Here is a 26,109-nt window from a genome sequence, read left to right as displayed (position 1 = left end):
AGGCCTAAATCACCGGCCTGAGGAGAAGAGGGATAGAGAAAAAGGACATTGTGAGAACCGGGTAGCATTAATCACTACCCAGAACAGGCGCAAAGACGGATACCGGATCCGTGGCTGTATTCATTACATATAATACAGCAACCGGAAAAACGTGAGGTGATATCAGCTTCACTAGGGTCGGACGCAGCAACAGACACAGAGTTCAGCGGTACTCCTGGAGGGGGTAAGCCGATAAAAGGACTCGGGTTGCCCGTCGAACCAGGACCCGGAGGGGACAGATTGGGCCGGCAGCCAGTTCACATACAGCAGCAGGGCCACACAGATATTGCGTACAATAAGAGGCGAAGACCCCGGCAGGGTCAAAGTAACTCAGAGTTCCCATACAGACTCCGGTGACAGGACTGGTTGTAAATCCTTTTTTGTTAAAGTAAACTGGTTAAACGTTTCAGTGCCTCAGTCTTTCATTTGGACAATAGCCATCTATCCAGGATTGGGATCATCACCGCTGGGAGAACCTGCTGCTGATCAAGTAAGTGCCTGTTCCCTCACGATACCCTTTACACTGTGCATTGCCTGAGGCCACAGCACCGGGTCAAGCCACCCGTGACACCCCCCTCAAGAGACAGACCCCATTGGTCCGGTGCTGGGTACCCCGGTCTCTTGGGCGTCACAGTAACATGTTACAACGGTGCTGGTTTGAAGATTCGGCGCCTACCCCCCTAGAGCCAGAGGCCATGTTCCAAGGGGCGGAAGCTCTGAATGATCTTGAGTTTGATGGTGTGCTTACTCCTGCGCCTGCTTATTTGCCCCCTGTGACCGATCTGGCCTCGGGTGATGAGAATGTTGGGGATATGGAGGATGTTGTTGAGGAGAGTGCATCAGGTCAACTGCTTGGTCCTGACGCTGTATCACAGGACATCGAGCCGCAGGAGGAGACAACTCCACTTACGCCCACTAACACGACCACGGAAGAGACTCTAGCTCCCTCTAAGGTCGCACCTGTTGATGTAGGACTCAGGAGAACTACACGATCTACGGCAGGAATACCGCCTCAGCGATATGCTCAAGATGAATTTGAGTGGGAAGGTATGTCGAGGACGCCAACCTCTTGTGGGGTGGCATGTAAGAGGGTGAACTGTAGTCCCACTGAGAGGGCACTAGGACCCTGTGGTTTTTGCCTGTTGCAGCAGAGGACAGACCTCCCAGAGACAATGTGTGCTGCGGGGTGGGGTCTAGTGTCTCGAGTGTAAAGTGAAAGTAGGAAGTGAGAGCTGAGAGAGAAAAGGCGGGAAGAAAAGGAGAAGCTGCTGTGAGATCTTAAAAAGAGACTGTGTGGATTTACTGCAAGTGTTTTTGGAGGAAAAGAAGCTTTTGAGAGACTTTTTGTTGCTAACGTTCCCCTGGAGAAGAGCTAACCTTTTGTTTAACTCTGTGAGAGACTTGTGTTGCTAACGTTTCCTGGAGAGGAGCTAACCCTTTATCTAAGAAAAGACGGAGACTTTGCTAAGAACCCAGTACGAATTTGGAAGTCTGTGGATTCCCTGTGCATTGAGTGGAGGAACAAGTCTGGACAGACTGCTGATACAGAGACGGACGGATTGTCGTGGAACCATTCCTAGGAGCTACAGAAGCAGAGACTACATCGTGAGACCACTAACTAAGTCCCCGGCGTTTGGGCTCGGCATCGGCCGACAAGACAAGAGGAGCTTGCTGTAACTTATTGACGCTGAAGATATGAACTGGCTACAGCCTCTGCGGATTCCTGCCTGAGAGGAAATCCATCTCAGGATACGGTACCATAGTTATAGATACCCGGGTATCTCTGCTCAGAGTGTTAAATTGTTACTTTAGGCTACGTTCACATTGGCGTTCCGCCAATGTGCGTCGCTGTTGCGCCGGCGACGCAGCGGCGACGCGCCCCTATGTTTAACATAGGGGACGCGTGCGTTTTTAGGGTGGCATTTTTCGACACTTGCGTCGTTTCCGACGCTAGCGTCGGACGCAAGAAAATGCAACAAGTTGCATTTTCTGTGCGTCCGATTTTGGTCAAAAAACGACGCACGCGTCGCAAAACGCGCGCGCGTTTTTTCGTGCGTCGCCGACGCAGGGCGGCGCAACGCTAGTGTGAACGTAGCTTTAGAGGTGTATCTTATATTAGAGTTGTGTAAGTTATACTCAATGTGCCATTCCAGGGGCTCCCTTAATAACACTACATTCAATTTACACTTGTTCCTGTTTTTAGTTGCCTGTTAGGTAAATTTCTGACTAGTCTGTTGTAGTACACAGTTCTCAGGAGACCTTTGAGTGGCACAGTGATTTCAGCTGCTGCTGAATTAGTGTATCTTTGGGGTGCATCTGCCTTAGTATTCTCCATATTACCTTGATTAATTTGCCTTTGAGTAAATACCGTTGGAGATTTCTGCCTTGGTCTTGGTTTGTGACTCACTGGATCTTATTCGGACCTCTGGTCATTACAATGGTATGGGAGGACCGTTTGACTGGGTCCTCTCCTGGGTGTATCCCGGTGAGTGACTTGTGCCTTCTGCCCTGCCCTTTGCTGGTGACGTGCGGCGGCAGTTCGCCGTGCGCGTCATTGGATGGGCGGGACGGTCGGCCGGGTCTTCTCCCGTGTGCAACTTGGGGGTGGTCTGTGCCTTGCGTGCCGCCCTTGTTTGACATGCGGGCATGCCGTACCTTGACAGGGTTATGGCTGATGTGCTCCATATTCGGGTAGTACATATCCCAGGTTTATTGTATCGTAGCGGTACGTTGTGGTGCATCGGTGGGCGTGGCTTGTTGCTACGTGCGTCGTTGGGTGGGCGGGCCGCTTGGTCGGATCTCCTCCCGTGTACGGCCGCGCGGCTGGGGACCTGTGCCTTGCGTGCCGCCCATTACTGACGACGTCCGGGCACAGCTACCATCTGATAGGACCACGGGCGACACATGATACACGTCGGAACTACACATACCATCATGCATCAGTGCATGCGTACATTTCCTGTCCACATGGTATAGGGAAGTCCCCATTGGCCGACCACGGTTTAAAAGGAGCTTGTTTGGAGTATGATGCCACTCCCCCTGACGAAGGCACAGCGCCGAAACGCGCGTAGGGGTTGTGGCACCACTTCTTGAGCTCTGGTAAGTGTTTACTATCTACTATTATTAAGCCTTAGGACTGCTGTACATGCTGTTCCTGCAGATCACTAGATTTTGTAAACTTTGATGTGCCACTGCGGTTTAAAAAAACATCCTGTGAGGTATAGCGTGTACACTGACAGGGATCCAGCTTTCTGTCACTATATCATACTATGATTTATTGGTCATTTTGCTAGTTGCTCAGGAGTGGTGCCATTGTTTGATTTTTTGTTTGGCTCATTTCTACCTGTGGGTAATACTTTTTTACGAGTATGCTTTTATTCTAATAAAGATTGTTTATATAAAGTTCGTTAATACGCCTCAGTCTCTATATGATTTAGTCTATGTTTGCGTAGAATGGGTGGCAGGTGTAGGATTGGTTTAGAGCTTACATTAGTATATAATTACTTTAACGATCCTTTCCAATCATGGGAGTACTGTTTTGATTTTCATATATTTTATATGTTGTAGACGTAAATGGGTTTTTAACCAAGGAGGGCCTAATATGGTTGTGGGCGCGGAAGACTAGTTGCCTGAGTGGGAATTTAAGGTTTGTCTCTTCTATATCAATCCATGTTTTGTGTGTAGGATGCCTGATCCAGTCTATGATCCTTTGCAGGTGTATGGCCCATTGAAATGTTCTGGGGTCTGGAAGATCAATGCCTCCCTTATGGTGTGGATGTATACGTGGATACATTCTAACAGCATTTCTCCTCGTCAGAGCTCCTGTGTTGCAGTAAGTCTTGTATTCTTGGTGAGCCTAGTGCCCAAATAACAAATGACAGTAACACAAATACTTATGGTATAAATTTATATTTAAAATTACAAAGAAATTGCAAAAATGTTGATCTCGTTGATTTGGGTATTTATTCTCTGCCCAATCTGTATACGGTACATGCCACCCATTACACTGACATCTAATATCTCTGTTCCATGATTGGAGGATTTGTGCACAGTGGTAAATTACAGCTTTCTGCATAGAGGTGGAAGCTTATGATATAGCTATTGTCGTTAGAATATAGGTTTCATCAATGATAATTACGGATTATAACTTTCCAGTGCTTGGTCCGTCTTAAGATGACATAAAATGGTGCATCTGCAGAACAGTCCTCACGGTCTGCTCATACTTCTTATCGGGCACGGGTTTCCGCTGACTCCCAGGCTTCAGGAAAGCTTTGATGGTAGGAATTTCACTTATTCTCGCTTTGAAGCCCTAAATAACATACATTGAATTAGTATAACAACAATATTCAATAAATGGCATCAAGTGGAAACCAAAAAAAGCCAATAAATGTTGTCAGTCTATAAAGCCAGTTTTCATTCACAAACCGCAAACCGAAATCTTGAAAATAGCCACAAGGTAAAATCACAAAATAGATTTTAAAAAAAGTGTGTGAGCATTTTTTTTATTCTTAAAATACACTAACAGGTTGCCATTGTGTGCGGTAGTAATGGTATGGCTGCAGCCACTTATCCCTTACTAGGGCTACTTTCACACATCCATTTTTTGCCGTCAGGCACAATCCGGTGAATTTAAAAAAAAAACGGATCCGGCGAATGACGCAGCTGGATCTGTTTCTCTCTCTCTTTCTCTCTCTATCTGGAACAGGAAGTTCAAACTCTATCTCCGGGTTTAAAAAAAACAAACAAAAAAAAAAAACAGATCCAGCCAAAAATCGGAACCGTCGCATCAGTTTTTTCACAATTTGCAACGGATCCGTTTTTTCAAAAATTTGCCGGATCCTGCCTGACGGCAAAAAACGGATGTGTGAAAGTAGCCTAAGATTGGATCTCTACAAAAAGCATACTATGTGTCAGTCATGAGAAATGTAGTATAGCCATATGCAAATCAGACTGGAAGTGCACTGGGGGTGTGTCAATGAAGGCAGTCCAAGAATACTGACACACCTCCAGTGCACTTCAAGCCAGATCTGCATATGGATTTTACACTACATTTATCATGACTGGCACTTCAAACACGTATGCAGTAAGAATACTACTTCTATATGTAAGGATGCTGACAAGTCCCCTTTAAATGCATGTATTTTTTGCTTAAAGGGAATCTATCAGCAGGTTTTTGTCATTTAATCTGAGAACAGAATAATTTAGGGGCAGAAAGCCTGATTACAGGGATGTGTCACTTACTGGGTTGTATGCTATAGTGTTTTATCAGCAGGAGATTATGATTGACTAGATGTCTTGCACCAGCCACCACCCACTGATCGACAGCTTGCTGACCATCAGGTGTCAGGGTGGGATTATACACAGAGCAGCATTCTGACCACTTCTACATTTACAGCAGAGAAAACAGGGATTTTACATAAACTGCAGCAAGAAGTGACACATCCCTGGAATAAGTCTCTCTGCCCATACATCACGCAGCTTTCAGATTACATAACAAAAATCTGCTGACCGTTTCCCTTTTAATTACAAATTTTGCACCATTTTCCTTTTGTAGCCTCTGTGTAGATCTGTTACTGGCAGGAGATAACTTCAATTAATTCAATCTTCCTTCTTCATAGCTCCCCTCTGCTGACTTACACTGATGAGCAAAAGGGTTCCTACTAGTGATGAGCGAATATACTCGTTACTCGAGATTTCCTGAGCACACCGTGTACTTTTTAGTGCTCGGAGATTTAGTTTTTCTTGTTGCAGCTGAATGATTTACATCTGTTAGCCAGCATAAGTACATGTGGGGGTTGCCTGGTTGCTAGGGAATCCCCACATGTACTTATGCTGGCTAACAGATGTAAATCATTCACCTGCGGTGAAGAAAACTAAATCTCCGAGCACTAAAAAATACTCGGAGACCACTCAAGCGCGTTCAGGAAAACCCGAGCAATGAGTATATTTGCTCATCACTAGTAACAATGTTTTGAACTCTTGACTTTCATGCTCCATTAGTGATGAGCGATTATACTCATTGCTCGGGTTTTCCCGAACGCACTCGGGTGGTCTCCGAGTATTTATGACTGCTTGGAGATTTAGTTTTCCTCCCTGGAGCTGCATTATTTGCAGCTACTAGACAGCTTGAATACATGTGGGGATTCCCTAGCAACCAGGCAACCCCCACATGTACTCAGCCTGTCTAGCAGCCGTAAATAATGCAGCTGAGTCAACAAAAACGAAATCTCCGAGCATTAACACATACTCGGAGACCACCTGAGCGTGCTCAGGAAAACCCGAGCAACGAGTGCACTCGCTCATCACTATGCTCCATATCTCATTATCCACTTCTGCTTCGAAAGTGAGACTGCCATCACTTTATAGACAAATCATCTTGGCTATCTCATACATAAATTTGACCTGTAACTATTTTGCATGTGATTAGTTATGCAGATTCTTGACATGTCACTGCTTTGTTACTGTTTTCCTCCTAAAAATCTAAATTTTTATCTTTTAGTTAGTATGTTGTAAATCCACCTTTCACTTTCAACAGTGCCTGAATCCTTCTGGGCATACTGTCTATCATATTCAAGCATGTCTCAACCGAAATCTGATCCCAGATCTCTTCTACACGTTCCCAATGTTGGTGCATACTGGTCGATTCCCTTGGGTATGTGTACAGCTTTTTCTTCACCTCTACCCGCAAGTGTTTGATTGGGTTGATGTCTTGGGACTGTGGGGGCCAATCCACCACCTCTACTTCTGTCACGCCAGGAAAGTAAGATTCACTGCGCAAAGGAAGGAAGGTGAGGGAGCTGGTAAAAGAGAGTGAGGGAAGATGACTCCTCAACACTCACTTCCCCCTGTGCGTCATCACGTGCCTAAACCCAGGCTGACCCTGGGTCTTAGCCCTAGATAGTGAGCTGGGCAGCAAGACACTAGTCTTACTGCTACAATAACACAGGAAAAAGGACAGACAGGGGAAACACACAAGCAAAATGGAAATCTACAGGAATCAAAAGGAACACAAACAACTTCTCCGAGAAGGCTTCAGCTTCTGGAACATTGCAGCTACTCCATGTAAGTAAGGGGGAAAAAGATAGGAGAAAAAAAACCAGCAATATTGTTGGTCGAATATATGAACAAAAATGAAGTTAATTAACCCCTTAACGACCGCCGATACGCCTTTTAATGGCGGCAGTTAAGGGTACTTAAACCACAGCGCCGTTAATTAACGGCGCTGTGGAAAAAGTAAATAGCGCCCCCCAGAGTCCGATTTTCTCCGGGGTTTCGGCTGCCGGGGGTAGCCGAGACCCCAGAGAACATGATTCGGGTTTTTTTTTACCGACCCCGCTTTTGCGATCGCCGGTAATTAATCGTTTCCGGCGATCGCAAAAAAAGCGATTTCCCTTTTAATTTCTCTGTCCTCCGATGTGATCGCACATCAGAGGACAGAGAAATGGGGTCCCAGATGCCCCCCCAATAGTCACCTGTCTCCCCTGGTGCTCCTCGTGGCTCCCGATGGGCGCCGCCATCTTTCTCCGGCAAAAAAATGGCGGGCACATGCGCAGTGCGCCCGCCGGCCGGCATCGGGAGGATCTTTGGGGTCTCGGCTGCCGGGGGTAGCCGAGACCCCAAAGAACATGATGGGGGTCGGTTATACTGACCCTGGTTTTGCGATCACCGGTAATTAACTGTTTACCGGCGATCGCAAAAAAAAAAAAAAAGGTGTGTAATTCTCTGTCCTCTGATGTGATCACACATCCGAGGACAGAGAAATAGGGGGAATCGGGGACCCTATTATACTTACCGGTGTCCCTGGGTCCTCCTGCTTCTTTTCCTGGCCGCCGGCGTCTTCTTTGGCAAACAAAATTGCAGGCGCATGCGCAGTGCACCCGCCATCTGTCACCATCTGCCGGCCGGCAGGAGAAAGCAGTTGGGGCTAAAATTAGGGTTAGGGCTAGGGTTAGGGCTAGGGTTAGGGCTAAATTTAGGGTTAGGCTTCTTTCACACTTGAGTCGGTACGGGGCCGTCGGAATGCGTCGGCCCGACATACCGACGCACGTTGTGAAAATTGTGCACAACGTGGGCAGCAGATGCAGTTTTTCAATGCATCCGCTGCCCAATCTATGTCCTGGGGAGGAGGGGGCGGAATTACGGCCACGCATGCGCGGTTGGAAATGGCGGACGCGACGTACAAAAAAACGTTACATTGAATGATTTTTTGTACCGACGGTCCGCCAAAACACAACTGATCCAGTGCACGTCGCGATCCGTCGGCAATACAAGTCTATGGGCAAAAAACGCATCCTGCGGGCACATTTGCAGGATCCATTTTTTGTCCAAAACGATGGATTGCGACGGATGCCAAACGACACAAGTGTGAAAGTAGCCTTAGGGTTAGGGTTGGAGCTAAAGCTAGGGTTAGGGTTGGGGCTAAATTTAGGGTTAGGGCTAGGGTTGGGGCTAAAGTTAGGGCTAGGGTTGCGGGTAAAGTTAGGGTTAGAGTTGGGATTAGGGTTAGGGTTTGGATTAGGGTTGGCATTAGGGTTACGCTTGGGATTAGGGATAGGTTTGGGATTAGGGTTAAGGTTAGGGTTGGGATTAGGGGTGTATTGGGATTAGGGTTAGGTTTGAGGTTAGGGTTGAGATTAGGATTAGGGGTGTGTTGGATTTAGGGTTTTGATTAAGGTTATGGTTAGGGTTGACATTAGGGTTGTTTTGGGGTAAGGGTTGTAATTATCGTTAGGGTTGTGATTAGGATTATGGATCGGGTTGGGATTAGGGTTAGGGGTGTGTTGGGGTTAGGGTTGGAGTTAGAATTGGGGGGTTTCCACTGTCTAGGTACATCAGGGGGTCTCCAAACACGACAGCCAATTTTGCGCTCAAAAAGTCAAATGGTGCTCTCTCCCTTCTGAGCTCTGCCGTGCGCCCAAACAGTGGGTTACCCCCACATATGGGGCATCAGCATACTCGGGATAAATTGGACAACAACTTTTGGGGTCCAATTTCTCCTGTTACCCTTGTAAAAATAAAAACTTGGGGGCTACAAAATCTTTTTTGTGGAAAAATAAATATTTTTTATTTTCACGACTCTGCATTCTAAACTTCTGTGAAGCACTTGGGCATTCAAAGTTCTCACCACACATCTATATAAGTTACTTGGGGGGCCTAGTTTCCAAAATGGGGTCACTTGTGGGGGGTTACTACTGTTTAGGTACATCAGGGGCTCTGCAAACGCAACATAACGCCCACAGACCATTCTATCTAAGTCTGCATTCCAAAACGGCGCTCCATCCCTTCTGAGCTCTGCCGTGCGCCCAAACAGTGGTTTACCCACACATATGGGGCATCAGAGTACTCGGGATAAATTGGACAACAACTTTAGTGGTCCAATTTCTCCTGTTACCCTTGTGAAAATAAAAACTTGGGGGCTACAATATATTTTTTGTGGAAAAATAAATATTTTTTATTTTCACGACTCTGAATGCCCAAGTGCTTCACAGAAGTTTAGAATGCAAAGTTCTCACCACACATCTAGATAAGTTCCATGGGGGGGTCTAGTTTCCAAAATGGGGTCACTTGTGGAGGGTTTCTACTGTTTAGGCACATCAAGGGCTCTCCAAACGCGACATGGCGTCCGATCTCAATTCCAGCCATTTCTACATTGAAAAAGTAAAACGGCACTCCTTCTCTTCCAAGCTCTGCGGTGCGCCCAAACAGTGGTTTACCCCCACATATGGGGTATTGACATACTCAAGAGAAATTGCACAACAACTTTTGTGGTCTAATTTCTCCTGTTACCCAGTGGTTATGTCCACTGATAAAGTGACAGTTAGCTTGTTGCTAGTGTAACCATGGATACCTAAGGTCCTGCAATGCCTTCACAAGAGGAGAGTGACATAGCGAATCAGAAAAATGATACCACATTTCTAATTGGAAGTATTTGCTATTATTATGCGTACTACATATTGGGATAGGATCTTGGAGATGGGAACACCCCTTTAAGGTTAGCATGTAAGTACAAGCTTCAACATACTGAATTCTAAGGAAAGACATGGCATTATATTTACAGCCCAGATAAACTTGCCTTAAGGAGAGGAAAATTAGTGAGAATATCAGCAGACTTTTCTTCCATCATCATGATAGCCTCCAGCAGATGCACATCAGCCCAGGTAAACTGATTTCCAACTAGGTAGTTCCCTCCATGATCTCTTAGGACCTGCGATTTAAAGAAAGATTCATCTATATGCAGGGCTGCCAACTGTCCAGAAATTCCAGAACAGTCCATCAAAATAAGGCTTTTTTTTTTTTTGCCCTGTCCGTATAGAAAAATTTAAGGCGTTCTTGACTTTTTTGAACCTTACGATAATTATACACTTTGGTTTTTTACTGTCATTATCATCATTTTCCAATTTACAGTGAATGCTAATGTCTACATATCTGAATTAGGGGTGGTAGAGATGGATCACTTATAATAAAAATGACTTATTATGGTTTTCCAATGTGTCCATAAAAAATACTGTCTGTCCGTGAATTTTTGATAAGCTGTCCTGAGAAAATTAAGAGGCAAGTTGACAGCCCTGACTATAGGAGACACATTATCTAAGCAGAATAGAAAGCCATAAAGAACACAATAAAAAAAACTGTGTACCATAACATTTACTACAAGAATTAACTAAAATGATACATTTTCACATAGTGGATCTGCTATAGATTTTACCAGCAGAAAATCACAGGAAGACATTAATCCACATTAACCTCTAGTGTCATAACTAGATGGGACCCTGCATGTTGGTCAGATGTATGAGCCCTTGCGTGTTATAAATGCTATAAAGAAATAAGTGTTCATCCCCCACCTTCATTATATAGTAATGTCCCCCACCCTGGACCCCTTCCAGGTATATATGTTCCCCATATTTGTATCATTGTCCCTCATCCTGCTATAAATGTCTGGCATCCTGGGCCCCATCCTGGTATACATGTCCCCTTTCCTAGTATATACAGTGGGGAAAATAAGTATTTGATACACTACCGATTTAGCAAGTTTTCCCAGCTACAATGAATAGAGAGGTCTGTAGTTTTTATCGTAGCTGCACATAAACTGTGACAGACAGAATATAAAAATAAAAAAAACAGAAAATCAAATTGTATGATTTTTATATATTTAACTTACATTTTCTAGTATAAATATCCCATTCTTTGTAGGAGAGAAAACTTGAAAAATCGGTAGTGAATCAAATACTTATATTCCCCCTTCCTAGTATAAATGTTCCATATCCTGGTATATGTTCCTCATCATGGTCTCATTCCTGGTATATATGTCCCCAATCCTGGTATACAATGACTTGCAAAGTATTTACCCCCTTGACTTTTTACATATTTTGTTACATTACATCTGTGTTTAAATATGTTTGTAATCCGATTTGCGTGTGATGCATCAGCACTGAATAGTTTAAGTTGGTGAAGTGATACAAATATAGGCATAAATTAAATGTATGGGATAAATGTAACTAAAAATTGGCATGTGCATATGTATTCACCCCTTTTGTGATGAAGACCCTGAAAACTTTTGATGTAAGCAGTTCCCTTCATAAGTCACATCCTTAGTTAAAAGAAATCCACTTGTGTGCAATCTAAGTGTCACACGTCTGTCAGTAAACTTTACCTTTTCTAAAGGGCCACAGAGGCTGCAACACCAATAACCCATTTCTGACATCTGACGTACTATCTCGTCGAGGTGACCCGGGCCCGTATGGCCATTGACGGGATGGTACGCCATACGCGATCAGCCGCGCTCACGGTGGGGGGGAGCGCGGCCGATCGTGGCCGGGTGTCAGATAATTATCAGAGCTGACATCCGGCGCGTTGTTCCAATGGTCTCCTCCATTTTCCTCCCTGCAGGCCCCGGATGCAAGATGGCCGCTAGGATCCTTCTGGGTCCTGCAGGGAGCTGGCTTGCGATAAGTTCGTTAGGTGGTCTAGTTTCCAAAATGGGGTCACTTGTGGGGGGTTTCCACTGTTTAGGCACATCAGGGGCTCTCCAAACGCGACATTGCGTCTGATCTCAATTCCAGCCAATTCTGCTTTGAAAAAGTCAAACGGCGCTCCTTCCCTTCTGAGCTCTGCCATGCACCCAAACAGTGGTTTACCCCTACATATGGGGTATCAGCGTACTCAGGCCAAATTTCAAAACAATGTTTGGGGTCCACTTTCTTCTGTTACCCTTGAGAAAATAAAAAATTGGGGGCAAAAATTCATTTTTGTGAAAAAAATATGATTTTTTATTTTAACGGCTCTACATTATAAACTTCTGTCAAGTATTTGGGGGTTCAAAGTGCTCACCACACATCTAGATAAGTTCCGTAGGGGGTCTACTTTCCAAAATGGTGTCAATTGTTAAGAGTTTCTACTGTTTAGACACATTAGGGGCCCTCCAAACACAACATGGCGTCCCATCTCAATTCCAGCCAATTTTGCATTCAAAAGTCAAACGGCGCTCCTTCCCTTCCGAGCTCTGCCATGCACCCAAACAGTGGTTTACCCCCACATATGGGATATCGGCGTACTCAGGACAAATTGTACAACAACTTTTGTGGTCCATTTTCTCCTGTTACCCTTGGTAAATTAAAACAAATTGGATCTGAAGTAATTTTTTTGTGAAAAAAAGTTAAATGTTCATTATTTATTTTTTTAAACATTCCAAAAATTCCTGTGAAGCACCTGAAGGGTTAAATAAACTTCTTAAATGTGGTTTTGAGCACCTTGAAGGGTTCAGTTTTTAGAATGGTGTCACTTTTTGGTATTTTCTATCATATAAACCCCTCAAAGTGACTTCAAATGTGATGTGGTCCCCATCTTCCTCCAATCCCATGGCGCGCAACATCCTCTTCTTCAGCCTGGAAATGCAATCACTGCCATGTCTCGCCAATATATGCTGCCGGCCTCTGATTGGCCAGTGCAGTGTACTGCAATACACTTCAGCTGGATGTGTGTCCTAAGACTCACATTCCGCTGAAGTGGACGCTGGCGTCATTGGGCCCTCTTCCTGAACGGGCCCTCCTCTGCGACCATGATTGTTATGCACCTGTTTACCACACAAATTTGGAGCCGTCCTTTCAGTTTTTCATATGTATGCAGATACAGCAATGATGCAATATCCTAAAGTGACTGTAGAGGACAGTGTACAAAGAATAACATTTGAAAAGGAAGCTGTTCGACTTTTGTACATTTCTATGTTTTGAAATTTGGCTACACAGACACCTTTTCTGCTGACAGTTGAAGTGACGGACTACAACTCCCTGCATTCCTTCTAACTGCAACTTTTTTTTAAACCCTTTGTCATTCCACTGCTCACAGATTTTTGTCATCTTATTTCCATTGGGAAAATGTATTGTTTTGCATGTACTGGTCTTTCCCTTTTTTACAGATCTGCAAAAACACTCAGCCACATTCACAGTCTGCAGATATGATATATCCAATCAACATTAGGATGTATCTTTATTGGAATTTTAATAGGAAAAGTTCCTTTTAATTGTTTCATTTTCATTTTTTTTTTCATTTTCTCATTTTCACATATCAATTATTCTTATCATCCTGTATGGCGTAATGCAACAACCCCAACAGTGCCCCAAAGCATTGCTCCTCTTATATGGGCCAAAGGGATCTTTTGGGCCCTCTCCATGGCCCAGGTAGGACCGCCTCCCCTACAGCCACTAAGTTGTGTCCCTGGCGTTTTGGGGTCATTCAATTATAATATTAAAGGAGATGTCCAAGCTTGAGATAAAAATTTACTGTCACTACTTCACTGGCGAATTGTGGCAGGATAATAATAATTTTTATTTATATAGCGCCAACATATTCCGCAACGCTTTACAATTAAGCGGTGACTTTCACAGAGAAGGATGCGTGGCTCGTGCAACCTTGGTGGGAGGTTTATATTTCCTGTAATACAGGCGCAGCTAATGCCGTGATTACAGTCGGGGTGGGGTAGATTTACTGTGAGATTATTATACGGAGGGGGTGATGCAATCTGCACTGTATGTAATAATAAACCCCCTGCCGCCACTAACCCCACCCCCAGACAGTAATCCTGTAATAATCTCATAGGGAGCACTTATTATATGCAGCTCAGTAGCACTTTGACTGACATTTGGCTCTGTAGTGTGCTAAAAACTGCTGCTAAAGGTGATGTGATCATTGACTGTGAGCGCGCTGGCCGCACCTCTGACTGAAAGCCAGCGACTCCTGGGAGGAATAAAATTCATTTTATCCTGGCAGTCGCAATTTCAGCAAAGGGGCAAGGCACCGCTAAATACCGCCCTTAACCCACAGATTAACCCTATATCAGCAGGTTAAAGTTTAATTTAGATTTTCTAATATATAATTGGAAAAGAAAATCAAATTGGGAGATGGGAATAACCCTTTAACCTGTACAGTTAGGGCCAGAAATATTTGGACAGTGACACAAGTTTTGTTATTTTAGCTGTTTACAAAAACATGTTCAGAAATACAATTATATATATAATATGGGCTGAAAGTGCACACTCCCAGCTGCAATATGATAGTTTCCACATCCAAATCGGAGAAAGGGTTTAGGAATCATAGCTCTGTAATGCATAGCGTCCTCTTTTTCAAGGGACCAAAAGTAATTGGACAATGGACTCTAAGGGCTGCAATTAACTCTGAAGGCGTCTCCCTCGTTAACCTGTAATCAATGAAGTAGTTAAAAGGTCAGGGGTGGATTCCAGGTGTGTGGTTTTGCATTTGGAAGCTGTTGCTGTGAGCAGACAACATGCGGTCAAAGGAACTCTCAATTGAGGTGAAGCAGAACATCCTGAGGCTGAAAAAAAAGAAAAAATCCATCAGAGAGATAGCAGACATGCTTGGAGTAGCAAAATCAACAGTTGGGTACATTCTGAGAAAAAAGGAATTGACTGGTGAGCTTGGGAACTCAAAAAGGCCTGGGCGTCCACGGATGACAACAGTGGTGGATGATCGCCGCATACTTAATTTGGTGAAGAAGAACCCGTTCACAACATCAACTGAAGTCCAGAACACTCTCAGTGAAGTAGGTGTATCTGTCTCTAAGTCAACAGTAAAGAGAAGACTCCATGACAGTAAATACAAAAGGTTCACATCTAGATGCAAACCATTCATCAATACCAAAAATAGACAGGCCAGAGTTAAATTTGCAGAAAAACACCTCAAGAAGCCAGCTCAGTTCTGGAAAAGTATTCTATGGACAGATGAGACAAAGATCAACCTGTACCAGAATGATGGGAAGAAAAAAGTTTGGAGAAGAAAGGGAACGGCACATGATCCAAGGCACACCACATCCTCTGTAAAACATGGTGGAGGCAACGTGATGGCATGGGCATGCATGGCTTTCAATGGCACTGGGTCACTTGTGTTTATTGATGACATAAGAGCAGACAAGAGTAGCCGGATGAATTCTGAAGTGTACCCGGATATACTTTCAGCCCAGATTCAGCCAAAAGCTGCAAAGTTGATTGGACGGCGCTTCATAGTACAGATGGACAATGACCCCAAGCATACAGCCAAAGCTACCCAGGAGTTCATGAGTGCCAAAAAGTGGAACATTCTGCAATGGCCAAGTCAATCTCCAGATCTAAACCCAATTGAGCATGCATTTCACTTGCTCAAATCCAGACTTAAGACGGAAAGACCCACAAACAAGCAAGACCTGAAGGCTGCGGCTGTAAAGGCCTGGCAAAGCATTAAGAAGGAGGAAACCCAGCGTTTGGTGATGTCCATGGGTTCCAGACTTAAGGCAGTGATTGCCTCCAAAGGATTTGCAACAAAATATTGAAAATAAGTATATTTTGTTTGGGTTATGTTTATTTGTCCAATTACTTTTGACCTCCTAAAATGTGGAGTGTTTGTAAAGAAATGTGTACAATTCCTACATTTTCTATCAGATATTTTTGTTCAACCCTTCAAATTAAATGTTACAATCTGCACTTGAATTCTGTTGCAGAGGTTTCATTTCAAATCCAATGTGGTGGCATGCAGAGCCCAACTCGCGAAAATTGTGTCACTGTCCAAATATTTCTGGCCCTAACTGTATATAGACTATTGAAAGTTGTAATATTTAAGGTTATTTCAGGTTAGTGATAAAGGCTTTACCTTCTCATAACTTGGAAAGTATCTGGTTTTTGCCTTCTGCAAAATGTTATTGAGGTGTCCAGCTTTTAGTTCTGGCTGAAAAAACGGGTACCGCATCATGGACTCCATAAGATCGTTGGTGCCTCCCACATACATATCTATTCTAAGAATATGAGAATAAATTATATTAAGCACCACAGTCCTATATTAGCAGTATTAGCAGACAATGTATGTGCATTGTAGTCTGTGACCATTCTCAGGGATATGCATATGGCCTTTACTATACCTCCCATTTATATGGAGGCATACATAGATTTTCTGTTGGATCCAGGTACTTTTGCAACTTGCTCCATCATGACGTATGTGCATGAAGTGTGGAATGGCAATGTATACATAGAACATGATGGTAAACGGACAGTCTTATATGACTGGTATTATGGGAAGCAGAGTTATTGCTTCATAAATTAAGTTTGGTTGGACTTGTGGTTGGTAAGAAAAAAAAACAAGTTAATAAAATTCAATCCTACAGAGCTCTCTCCTTCAGGTCCTTCCCGTGAAGGTTATACTTTGAGGCAATGTATTGGAGAATTGCATTAGTCTGGACAAGCTTCATCCCATCAATTTCCACCATTGGTACTTGTTGAAACATCAAGGCTCCATCTGAAAAAAATAAAAATAAAAGCTAAAGTGGCTAAAATTAAACAAGCACCAAATCTAATAAAATAACTGATAAAACACACACACATTTACAAAAACGATGTTTAAAATTTGTTTTAATGGTTATGTTCTTCTTTGAGCATCATTATCTATCTACTTACTTAAAGTGATGTCAAACTCCTCTCATGTCAGCATCCAGCATTCAGAGGTGCTGTTGACATGGGGTCTCTCAAGACCTTGGCCACGTATCATGCACGCCCAACAGAAATTATGCATGTGTCCTAGGTACTTTCAGGGGTGAACATACAAATCTGGGGACCCCATAGCGAAAACGTGTATTGGGGGACCCCTTTAGGCTGCCAGCTGCCATTAAACATCTATTGGCTTCCTGTGATGTTGCCCCAGGGACCCGCTGGGGTGACAGAACTCCACTATGTCTAGCCCCTTAAGGTACCGTCACACTAGACGATATCGCTAGCGATCCGTGACGTTGCAGCGTCCTCGCTAGCGATATCGTCCAGTGTGACAGGCAGCAGCGATCAGGCCCCTGCTGTGCTGTCGCTGGTCGGGGAAGAAAGTCCAGAACTTTATTTGGTCGCTGGACTCCCCGCAGACATCGCTGAATCGGCGTGTGTGACACCGATTCAGCGATGTCTTCACTGGTAACCAGGGTAAACATCGGGTAACTAAGCGCAGGGCCGCGCTTAGTAACCCGATGTTTACCCTGGTTACCATCCTAAAAGTAAAAAAAACAAACAGTACATACTTACCTACAGCCGTCTGTCCTCCAGCGCTGTGCTCTGCTCTCCTCCTGTACTGGCTGTGAGCGTCGGTCAGCCGGAAAGCAGAGTGGTGACGTCACCGCTCTGCTTTCCGGCCGCTGTGCTCACACAGACAGTACAGGAGGAGTGCAGAGCACAGCACTGGAGGACAGACGGCTGTAGGTAAGTATGTACTGTTTGTTTTTTTTACTTTTAGGATGGTAACCAGGGTAAACATCGGGTTACTAAGCGCGGCCCTGCGCTTAGTTACCTGATGTTTACCCTGGTTACCGGCATTGTTGGTCGCTGGAGAGCGGTCTGTGTGACAGCTCTCCAGCGACCAAACAGCGACCCTGCAGCGATCCGGATCGTTGTCGGTATCGCTGCAGCGTCGCTAAGTGTGACGGTACCTTTAGATGCAATGTCGAACTGCATCCGTGTTATCTGAGTTTTACTGCTTCAATCAGAGCTTACACAAATCATGGCAGTTACTGGAGGGGGTCTCCTATGTAATAGCAGTATGGCGTAGCTCTGCACAAGAGTTCTAGGAGAAATACATGGCAGACGTCAAAAGTTGGTAGACGCCGCAGGGGATGGGGCTCTTCAGCACTATGTCCACCTGCTCATAACTTCATAGCATTTACCGTATGTTGCCTGCTAGAAATATCGGTACATCACTGGGTGCATGACATACGCAGGCTGTGAATTGTACCCTGTCCAACTGTCTGAAATACGCCATGTCAGCAGTACCTTTCAGCTCTTGATGCTGAAGTGACAGGAAAACGGATTGTCACTGCAGGAGAACCCCGTGGCTGTCATTGCCAATCTGCTATGAGAGCTGCCCCATGGCGGCACTGAAGCTGTGTGTGCAGCACAAGCGATGAGAAGATCATAGCTTCAAGTCTCAATAGGAAACTATTGAAGCAAGTAAAAAGTGTAAAAAAAATGTTTTTAAAACTATTTAAAAAAAATAAAAACATATAAACGTTCAAATCACCCCCCTTTTGCCCCATTCAAAATTATACAATAGAAAAAATAAAATAAATCAGATCATTGGTAGCTGCAATAAAATGCAATAACAGGCGATCAAAAGATCTACATCAAAATGGTATCAGTAAAAACTTCAGCTCGGAAAATGGAGCAATTTTTTTTTTTCATAAACTTTAGATTTTGTTTTCACCACTTAAATAGAACAGAACCTAGACATATTTGGTATCTGTGAACTTGTAATGACCTGGAGAATCAGAATGGCAGGTCAGTTTCAGCTTTTAACGAACATGGTAAAAGAAACACAAAAAACAATTGTGGAATTGCACTTTTTTGCAATTTCACCGTACTTTGATTTTTTCCCCCCCTTTCCAGTACATTATATGGTAAAACCAATAGTGTTGTTCAAAAGTATAACTTGTCACGCAAAAAACAAGACCTCACATGGCCATTTTGACCGAAAAAATAAAAATGTTATAGCTGTGGGAAGAAGGGGTGGAAAAAAAATGAAACTTCAAAAATGCAAAATCCCAAGATGGGATTTATACTGTATGGCATCTTATTTTTTATTTTTTTTTTACACACCCGTAGACTTGAATGGATAATTCTCATCTGATGTATGGAAGAAACTATTGTATGTTGCACTTTTTTTTTTTTTTACACACAGATGATTCGGTCAAAGAAAAAAATTGCCCTACTGAATAACATTGATCTGATTGCGGTCCTTTTTTTAATGGACAGCACTTGGACCGAAAATACATTTGTGTGAATGAGCACTTATAATCAAGACTTGTATCCAAATTTTGGCATATTGCCATTTTAAAAAATACATTAAAAAAACATTAATATTGGACAGAAAGAGAAGCATAAGGTAATGGAAATCTGTGAAATCCATTAGATGTTAACAGGGCTCCATATCGGCCATTGTAGGTGTCATAGCTGTGCTAAGAATGAAAGCCCTGATGCTAATATGAATGGATGGAAGGCCAACCATGCAGTATCCCTGAGATACAATGTCCCCCACTAGTGACCCATACACAGTCCTCACAAATATACTGTACACTCTCAATACTGAAATTGTAACACAAGAAGAAATAATCATGGAGTTATAGAAATCACAGGATGGATGACGTGTTAGGCTAGGTTCACATCGCGTTAGTGCCACTTAGTAACGGATCCGTAAAACGGATGGCACCTAACGCAATGTGAACCTAGCCTTAATGATTCGCAAATTGTGACAAAATGGGAACAACATGTTCCAGACATCTTGCTTTATTTAGTCGATCGATCCTGTGATTTCCATTGCACCATGCTATAATTTCATTTTTGGATTTGGTGTCCACTGTCGGACATTACTTTGACCCAAGACATTGCTACTTGTGAAATACCAGCAATGTCTGTACTCGATGAAGACGTCTGCACATTATAAAAGTAGAAGAAATACTAACGCCTCCATTCTGAGGCCAACAGCCACGTGAGAGGTACAGAATTGAGGGAAAGTTAAGAATACCTCGAAGCATTGCTTCATATTGTTCTCTTGTTTCCAAAAACTCTTCTTCAAACTGGAAAACAAAACACATTTCTGAGAATAAATCCTTTAAAAGTCATTTTACTTGATTGTTAACAATACCAAAACTGTGATACATTTTATTGCAATACAAACCTCCACCCCAGCGGCAGCAAGCAGCCAGCGGATGGACTCCATTTTACCTCTGCCATTGAGGTAGTGTAGTTTGGGTTTTGCAGACATTGGTCTATGTTCTGTCTGGTAAAGAAGAATACAGTTACTTGCAGCCAGTGAGCGACGAGAACACCGGCTACGCCAAAAGATACTTTTTGGATGTTAAGGTTAGCCAAGTACAGTAAGACCTTGGCATCAATCAAAATAAATATCAACAAGTCATAATAATTATTGCAAACTAATAAATTCGGTAGGGAAATATAACAGGTTTGCCCCTGTTCTGTGAATGGCTGATCCGGGACCTGAGGACGTAGATGCAGTGGAGGTCTCTGGCCTAAACATGAGTGCAATTCAACATCCATAGTACATTACATATGAACTGGGACACTGTGTGTTTGTGGGGTGCCAGGGTGTGGAGAAGAAGCAGCTCGCCCACGGCTACCGCCCTGGGCACCTTACATTGTCATGAACAAGTCTATGGATCCCTTGCTTCTGGTGCTATAATTTCAATGTTGAGTGTAAAGTAAGGGTACGAAGAGCCTTAACACGCCTAGATCTTTTAACCAATCCAAAATAAAACATGACTTTTAATTGTTAAATTAAAAATATGAGTAACTAATGCAAAGCATGTTTAATTAAACATTAAAATTACACTCTGTTCCTTTCTTGCTCATGCCCTTGTCAAATTGCTAATCTAGTTGAGTCATTCAATTGTAATATACATATGGATAGATCTACGTATTTGTAGCTACGTAGGTGTACAGCTCCAAAATGGCCTCAAATTGTTTGGCTTAAGGCGAAAGGATTAATGTCCATTATCTAGCCATCAGGGATTGTATTCCACAGTATTTTATAATGTCTAAAGACCAAAGGAACAAAGTGCTATCAAAAAAAGGAAAGTTTTTTCCCTACTATGTTTCACCCTCACGGGTTTCATCACGGTGTTGATGCAAATGATGATAAAGAGGTGAGGAGAACGCCACTTTTCAGATGCACCTAAACCATTAAGAGGCTGAGCACCTCTTGTTGAATCTGGCGGGTCTGACTCCAGCATGCCCCCTTTTCAAGACTGGCGTGAACAACGTTGGTCTGACTAATCAGGGCCTTACTGTCAACAAGCAGACCAAGTCCATTGTAAATATTCTTTCTTATACCTTTGTGTCCTCTTTCATCTCTATCTGTCCCTCTGTGCATCCAGTTTCACACAGCTGATAGGGTCTCATCCTTACACTGCTAAAACTACGTTTCCCAGCCGCACCCTGCTTCTCTGCTTCAGATACCTCCCTCTACTTTATGCTTCTATCTTGCTCCATAGCTCTAAATTGATGTCATAGAGCTGTGCTGGATGCTAGCTGACAAACAAATGTGTAAAATAGCACAGGCTTCCGGCACAGCTGTGCTATGCAGTGCTCCACCACAGATACTTGGCACATAATCAACCTAATCTACGTTTAGAATACACTCTATTCTTCTATACACTGTATGGTCCATTACACAAGTCTGCTTGAAGAATTTATCTTCTGTCAACATAGATGCATATGTCTTTTAGAACATTGCTCTGTTAGGGAATGTGCCCACAACATCTTTTTGGAGTTGGGTCCTCTCTGAAAGTCACCCTAAAAAGCGTTCCGAAAACTCTCAAAAAATTGCTGTTCATATGTTCAGTCTTTTAAGTGTCTTTTAATGACTTCAGGTTTCCAAAGACGTCAAGCAGTTAAAATAAATGAGCTGACCATTCTGCAGGCATATTCCACTCTAAGGCTATATTCACACTTTGCGGATTTTGCTGCGGATCCGCAGTGGATTTGACCGCTGCGGATCCGCAGCAGTTTCCCATGAGTTTACATTTCAATGTAAACCTATGGGAAACAAAAAACGCTGTGCACATGCTGCAGAAAAATCCGCGCGGAAACGCTGCGGATTACATTCCGCAACATGTCACTTCTTTTCTGCGGATTTTCAGCTGCTCCAATAGAAAACTGCAGTTGAAAATCCGCAGAAGAAAACGCAGTAAAAACCGCGATAAATCCGCAGTGAAAACGCGCTGCGGTTTTCACTGCGGATTTTGGAATTCTGCTGCGGAAAAATCCGCAGTGGAATCTGCAAAGTGTGAACATAGCCTAAGGCTATGTGCACAAGTTCAGGATTTCCAACAGAAATTTCCTGAGAAAAACCTGAAATTTTCTGCAAGAAATCTGCTAGAAATCTGCATGCGTTTTTTGCACGTTTTTACCGCGTTTTTGGTGCGTTTTTTTGCGGATTTTTCCAGACATTTCCCAATGCATTATATAGTGGGAAATCCACAAAAAAAAAAAAAACGCAAAATGAATGAACATGCTGCGTTTTTTACCACGATGCATTTTTTTCGCGGAAAAAAAAAAGCATCATGTGCACAAAAATTGCGGAATTCATTCTAAATGATGGAATGCATAATGTATGCTGTTTCTTGCTGTTTTATAGTGTTTTTATAGCAAAAAAAACCGAAAAAAATGTGAAAAATTAGCAACGTGTGCACACAGCCTAAATGTTCTCTATATTTCACAATACCAGTTAATGAGAGGGCTCAAAGTTCACCTGTAAAATGCCCTGGCATCTTTTTGAACCTTTTGTCAGCTCTCAGTTTAGTCATAATTGGATGGAATAAAAAAAATCCAGAAAACACCAGTACAAAAGATACCACAAAAATACTGGAAAAAACACAAAAAACTTCCCAGCGGTTAAAAAAATTTTGGTTGCTGGTGCATTTATGGAGGGTTTATCATATTTTTTTTAGGAATTTTTTTTTACCGTAGTTTTCCTTTCCAGTGTTTTTTTTTTACTCCATAAAATAAGGAAGAAACCTCTAGCCCTTTTCAAAGCAAAGACGCTGGCAAAACACTGAAAAACAGACCCGGGTGTCTTGTGAGCTTTTTTTATTGACTTGCATTGTGAAGTACAGGGCATCTTCCGAGTAGAAAATGCCAGAAGAATGGACACGTTACTTCCTTTAACCGCTTGGTAGTACTGAACAGGTGAAAAAATGTTCAAAGGACTGAAAATATGAGCAGCAAGTCGTTTCTTCATAGAAAAGCAAATTCCATTTTTTGAATAGTTTTTTGATAGACTTTTCCAGCACTTTCCATATCGGAATCTGTTTGAAGGGTATGTGCACACCATCTTTTTCAGGTAGATTCCGCATAGTTTACATGATAGTAAAAGCGATGTCAGCGGCAGAGCCGCAGTAAAGACAACGGGGGAACTACTGCCAGTGAAGCCGCTACAGGGAAAAGACTGGCGGCTTTTTCCTGAAGCAGCTTTGTTGTATAGGAAAACCTTGGTAGGTCCACCAACATCTTAAAGACGTTGCGGGCACATACCCTACCCTTGAGTATCTCTTCAAAGAAGTGAAATGCAATTTTTTTTCCCCTAGGAAATTTTTCAAAACCTCTACAGTGAGAAAAAATTTTTTTAAAAACTCCTCACATGAACAGCAAAGTAAAATTCCCACGGAAATTAATTGGAAACGTTTTCAATGAGAATTTTGGAGATGCTCCACTCAAAACAACTCCGCCGCACATATTCTTAGCATGAATTCACAAATTCTATGGGTGTCTTTCTTAGCTGTTTTAAAACATTTTTCAAACAGAAGACGCTTAAGCACACTCTCTGAAATTTTGCAGCCCTGAAGCATCTTTTTTTGCTTTTTTTTCGGCGTTTCCTGAGCAATTTTTCAGTGTTTTTTGTCGCCAGCATTGTTTTGGTGATTTTTGCAGTGCTTTGAGAACTTTTGTGAACTCCATTAAGCATTTAGCTTCTATTAAGCACTCTTAAAAGAAGTAATATGTCAATTGTTAAGGCATTTTCCACAAGGAAGACGCTCAAAACTTACAATGCAAGCCAATGGTAAAGCTAAAAATAAGCTTGGAGGATAACCTGACTTTTTTGTGTTTTTAGCAAAAAAAAAAAAAAAAGGTTAGTGGGGGCACAGTGGCGGATTATAATTTAAATTTGAAATAGTGGTTTGCGTAATAACTACTTTGCACATTATATACTATATACAGAACTCCTGTCTATAATGTCACTAGTGATCCCTGTGTTAACTGTACACTGACACTATATACTGAGCTATTGTCTATAATGTCACTAGTGATCCCAGTATTACCTGTACACTATATACAGAGCTCTTGTATATAATGTCACCAGTGATCCCTGTACACTATTACGCTATATAAACAGACACTATATACTGAGCTCCTATGTATATTTGGCACTATTAGTACTATTAGTATTGCAGGTTTTTTTTTTATTAATCATCAGTATTTTAGTATTCTGTCACTATGTGATGGTAATATGTGGTCTGGTCATAGTGTGGCAGTATTTGTTCCTTCTATGTGGTATTATTCGGTCACTATGTGGTGGTGATATGTGATCTGGTCATGATATGGTGGTATTTGTTCCTTGTATTTGGAATTATTTGGTCACTATGTGTGGTATGTGGTCTGGTCATAGTGTAGCGGTATTTTGTCCTTGTATGTGGTAGTATTCGGTCACTATGTGGTGGCAATATATGGTCTGGTCATGGTGTGACGGTATTGGTTTCTTGTATGTGTTATTATTGGTAATTTTAAATAATTTGTGACACATTCCATTAAAGAAAAATAAATTAAAATATACCTTAAAAAATATAAATAAAAGGTATTGGCTATTTTAAGAATTTTTAATAGGTTAGAGTAAAGTAGGGCCCTGCCGAAAGAGTCTATCTTGTCATGATGGCAGCTTAAAAATTCTTTTGGCCAAAACAAAAGCTGATGGCTATGTATGTGATATGTTGTTAGATAGGAACTGATGTGTGATTGGTGAGGACTGGGTGCAGAAGTGGAGTTTTTCCCCAGTGTGTAAGGTGGGGCTGTGGAAGATTTGAGGGGTGGAGGTGGAGCTGCGATGGAACCTGGGTGGAATTTCAAGGGGGCCTGAAAATTTTGCCAGTATGGGGCCATGAAATTCCTGGTGGCTGCCCTGTCCTTATGTGTTATGTATACTACATTTTGTTATTAATCACATTCAACAGAGGAAAATTTGTCTGCATAGTTATCCAACTATAAAAATTTTGCTAACAAAGAAGTGAGCCATAGACTTTTTAACATCTTTACAAAAGCGAATTCTAGACCTTTAACTTTTTAGGGGATTCTGGGCAATGCTTAGAATCTAATGCATGCATATGGCCAAATAGATGTCATTTTATAATGTACTATTGTGCTTCCCTGTAAGATTAATAATACTGTAATATCAATTAATGCAAGAGACACCCCAAAAGTAATCGACTCCCAGATTAGAGCCAGAAGGGATAATTAACAGTGGAAACTGTCCGTAAAGTAAGTAATGAAATACTCACAGACTGTATAGTCAACAATCTCCGGCTCTTTTCTATGATCAGCTCCAGATCTGTTATTTGTAGCAGTAGGGAAGGGGAGTGTTCATCTGAATACACAGCTTTCTATTCTGGACAGCTCAGCACTCTCACTGCCAAAAGTTGCTGCTTAAAGGGAACCAGTCACCAGAAAAAAACACAACCTGCAGATATGGGGTAAACTGCAGGTTAATAGCGTTATTAACCTTCCCGGCACCCGCACTTGGACAAACACTGTAGGCAGAAGATGAATTTTATTACCACCAGCGGCGTTGGGCCTTCCAGTCATTGGGGCGGCGCTGGCGCTTGTTCAGTCACCGCTATGCATTAGGGCCAGCTGTCTGTCAGGGCTGGTGGCGCGGTTACAGCCAATGCTCTGTATACTCAGTCAGAGCGGTGACTGAACCCACGCCGGCGCAATGACTGAAACCAGAATGCTGAGGGGGGAATAAAGTTAATTTTCTCCCCGCAGCATTCAGCTAAGTGTG

At 42.8% G+C, this 26,109-nt stretch overlaps 1 protein-coding gene across 2 annotated transcripts; it reads right to left on the bottom strand.

Moving 5' to 3' along the window:
• Positions 1–3,932: 3,932 nt before the first annotated feature.
• LOC138637871 (glutathione S-transferase 3-like) lies at positions 3,933–25,706 on the bottom strand. Of its 2 annotated transcripts, none has more exons than XM_069726802.1 (7): positions 25,607–25,706; positions 20,218–20,319; positions 20,065–20,116; positions 16,677–16,809; positions 16,171–16,312; positions 10,112–10,243; positions 3,933–4,348 (listed from the first exon to the last, which is right to left on the bottom strand). In XM_069726802.1, the coding sequence occupies exons 2-7, from the start codon at positions 20,302–20,304 to the stop codon at positions 4,208–4,210; spliced, it is 687 nt and encodes a 228-aa protein (XP_069582903.1). In that variant the 5' UTR covers positions 20,305–20,319; positions 25,607–25,706; the 3' UTR covers positions 3,933–4,207. The 2 variants fall into 2 exon arrangements, with proteins under 2 accessions (XP_069582903.1, XP_069582904.1); XM_069726803.1 differs by having other exon boundaries at positions 20,218–20,315; positions 25,607–25,670.
• Positions 25,707–26,109: the final 403 nt, after the last annotated feature.

This window comes from Ranitomeya imitator, chromosome 5 (genome assembly GCF_032444005.1).
Source record: "Ranitomeya imitator isolate aRanImi1 chromosome 5, aRanImi1.pri, whole genome shotgun sequence".
In the NCBI taxonomy this organism is placed as follows: Eukaryota; Metazoa; Chordata; class Amphibia; order Anura; family Dendrobatidae; genus Ranitomeya; species Ranitomeya imitator.
This window is presented reverse-complemented; position numbering and strand designations above follow the sequence as displayed.

What these genes read in the sequence shown, in the direction of transcription:
- LOC138637871 (XM_069726802.1), bottom strand. Translation starts at nt 20,304, where the DNA reads ATGTCTGCAAAACCCAAACTACACTACCTCAATGGCAGAGGTAAAATG. An exon ending in GACCTGAAGGAGAGAGCTCT is followed by an intron (nt 16,313 to 16,676) that starts GTAGGATTGAAT and finishes TCATATTCTTAG; the next exon opens with AATAGATATGTATGTGGGAG. An exon ending in ACTTTCCAAGTTATGAGAAG is followed by an intron (nt 10,244 to 16,170) that starts GTAAAGCCTTTA and finishes TTTAAATCGCAG; the next exon opens with GTCCTAAGAGATCATGGAGG.